Source organism: Condylura cristata, unplaced genomic scaffold (assembly GCF_000260355.1).
Source record: "Condylura cristata isolate star-nosed mole 26May11 unplaced genomic scaffold, ConCri1.0 scaffold00020, whole genome shotgun sequence".
Lineage (NCBI taxonomy): Eukaryota > Metazoa > Chordata > Mammalia > Eulipotyphla > Talpidae > Condylura > Condylura cristata.
The window spans coordinates 38,183,463-38,186,107 of record NW_004567121.1 but is presented as its reverse complement, the minus strand read 5'-3'; the positions used below and the strand labels follow the sequence as shown (position 1 = coordinate 38,186,107).

At 67.0% G+C, this 2,645-nt stretch overlaps 1 protein-coding gene across 1 annotated transcript in view; it reads right to left on the bottom strand.

Moving 5' to 3' along the window:
• The window catches only part of MBOAT2 (membrane bound O-acyltransferase domain containing 2), a 45,519-nt gene that overhangs the window by 13,695 nt on the left and 29,179 nt on the right, over nucleotides 1–2,645 (bottom strand). Inside the window, exons 3-4 of the mRNA XM_012727371.1 lie at nucleotides 2,480–2,575; nucleotides 518–709 (exon numbers count right to left, since the gene is read on the bottom strand). Coding sequence (XP_012582825.1) covers nucleotides 518–709; nucleotides 2,480–2,575 — 288 coding nt within the window. The remainder of the gene's footprint in view (nucleotides 1–517; nucleotides 710–2,479; nucleotides 2,576–2,645) is intronic.

Here is a 2,645-nt window from a genome sequence, read left to right as displayed (position 1 = left end):
GACTCTGTGGCCACCTGGCACGGCGTGGCCGTGCGCAGCCCCGAGCCTCCCTCCGCGCTCTGCCTGCCTCTCCACACAGGAGGCCGCGGGCCGCCGACCCAACTCCCTGGCCGTGGACCCAGCCTCGAGGCTCCGAGGTCTAAATTAAGATGCAAACACACCGAGGTCAACTCTGGGCCTCTCCTGCGGGGCGCCCGGGCCCACAGCCCCCCGAGCCCCCCGGCAGGCGCGCCACGGGTGGGCAGGCGCGTCGTCTCGTTCACAGGCCTGGCCGTGGCGTCTCCACAGCATGGACACAACACGAATGCACAAGGATTTGCACTACAGGCCTGGGACGGCTGTGCGTCTGCAGAGGCGCCGCCGGCGAGGCCGGCAGAGAAGAGGCGGGGTCGGCGAGGCCGGACCTGCGCCCAGTGTGCGTCTGCCAGACACTGTGAAGTGCCAGCAGGCGGGCTCAGCACCCACGGCCCAGGCGCCCACAATTTTACTTGGTTTTCATCGCCGAGCTGAGCGCAACGTTAGTGGGAACAGGGAGAGAGGCGCGCGTCCCCGACGCCCTCCGCGGTCAGCGTCCATGCAGGGCTCCCCCGGCCCGCGACACGGCAGGGTCAGGCCGACTGCGGCAGAGGGTGGGGGCCGATTCTGAAACTCACCGTCGTGAATCTCATGAGCCAGACTAGTGATCTTCTGCGTGATGATCATCATCGGGCTGGGACAAACGAAAAACACGGATCTTAACAGGGACCTGAGCGACCCCCGCGACGCGTAAAACAGGCGATAACGCAGCTACGAAACCCCAACGTTTCCCAACATGCGGAAGAGACACCCAAGGCGCTTCAGAGGAAGCCGAGCGGGCTGGGGCCGGACGAGGCCGACAAGCAGCCCTGGCCGCTCCTCCTCCACGCGGCCACGAGCACCCCTGGCCCCGCCGCCGCCGTGGTCCCGTCACGGCGCTCACAGTGCTGCTGGGGGCTGCCAGGGGCAGCAGGGGTCGTGTCACAGGCTGGGCTTGGGGCTCAGCACGGAGTTGGTGGGGGTGCAGGGCTGGGACAGGCGAGGTCGGCCTCGCCCACAGGGTGACCTTAGCAGGGAAGGCCGGCCAGGGGCAAGCCCCACAGGGCCTGCTCCAGAGTCAGGAGCGGCTGGGGTGCCGGGGGCTGGAGGGGGGCCGGAGAGTGCGCTGGGGGACCTTGAGTAGGGAGGAGGGCGGAGACAGCAGTCCTAGAGGTCAGAGCCCAGCCTTTTGCAGGGAGCTGGGAGGACGGGGCCCCAGAGGAGTCTGGCCGGGAACTGGTCGGGAAGGTCAGTCAGTGGGGCGAGGGACAGGATGCGTGGGGTGCGCCTGGCCTTGGCCAAGCACTTGCTGGGCTGTGAAGGGGCCCCTGGCCCCTGGAGCGGCCAGCCCCGCCCGCCCGAGCGTGGCCCTGTCGGCTTCTGTGAGGATTCCAGAGGCCCAGAAGGAAGTGGGAGCTCAAGGAGGAGCCGGACTCCGTAAACCACTGGCGGGCAGGGCGCCTCTCGCTGAAAAGGAGTAAGAGCTCCCGTGTCGAGCCACTGAGATCGCGCAGTCAGCAGCGGTGAGCCCGCCCTGGCTGGAGGGCAGGGAGCACTTCCGGGGGCAAAGGGAAACTGGAAAGGTACCCACAAAGGTGGGACCCAGGGCTGAGGCGGACCCCGCCAGCTCCGGCCACGCCGCGCCCTTGCTGCTGTTCCCACGCGCTCAGCTGAGCCGAGGGACTGGCCGGCAGGTCCCGCGGGGAGGGACGCGAGGGCACGTGGCAGTCGCGGAGCTGCAGGCCAGGCCGGGCCAGGCCGCAGGAGCGGACACAGGTGCTCGCTGCAGCGGGCTGCCGGCCTGACCCCAGGCACCAGCCTGTGGGCCCCCGGCGGCGAAGGCCGAGTGAGGTGCGGGACCTCGTCGCCCGTCGCTCCGGAAGCTGATGTCAGCGACTGCCACCAGCCCTCGTGAGCCAAACTGGCCGGGACCAGCCTCTGCGTTTCCGCCGCGGCCCGGAGGCTGCCCGCGTGCTCTCGTCCGCCCGCCGTGGGGCCAGAAGCCAGACAGAGCAGGGAGCTCTCCCGGAGGAGCTGTGAACTTCTGCACCCGGGGTGGGGGGTGGGGTGGGGTGTGTGTGTCCCGGAGGACAGACGGAGAGGGCAGCCTGGCGCAGACACGGCGCGGGGCACGCGTGGTCTCGGCCCCGCCTGATCAGAGGGCACTTCCACGGCCAGGAGCCATTCGACAAACGTGGCTGCTGCACCTCTGGAAGTTTTGCATAACTTAAAAGGTTACTTCTTCATAAATAACGTAAGGAACAGCATCGTGAAGACCACTTTGCGAGAATTCTCCATTCACAAAGGAGACTGTCATTAAAATATCGAGCACTAGATGCCCACTGGAGCCACTAAATGCAGCTGTGTTTCGTTCTTTATCAACCAGAGGAGCTGCCGCAGACCGTCGAAACAGACGGGCTCTTACCCGGAAAAGTCCGCAGAATACTGTCCGTAATCGAAGATGTACACCCTGGTGACCTGGCACACCGTCAGGTAGCCCAGGGCAAACACGAAGCAGCACCTGCAGGGGGAGGCCAGCAGGTGAGCAGGGAGGAAGGATGCGCTCCAGAGCACTCCCTGGCCGCGAGGCT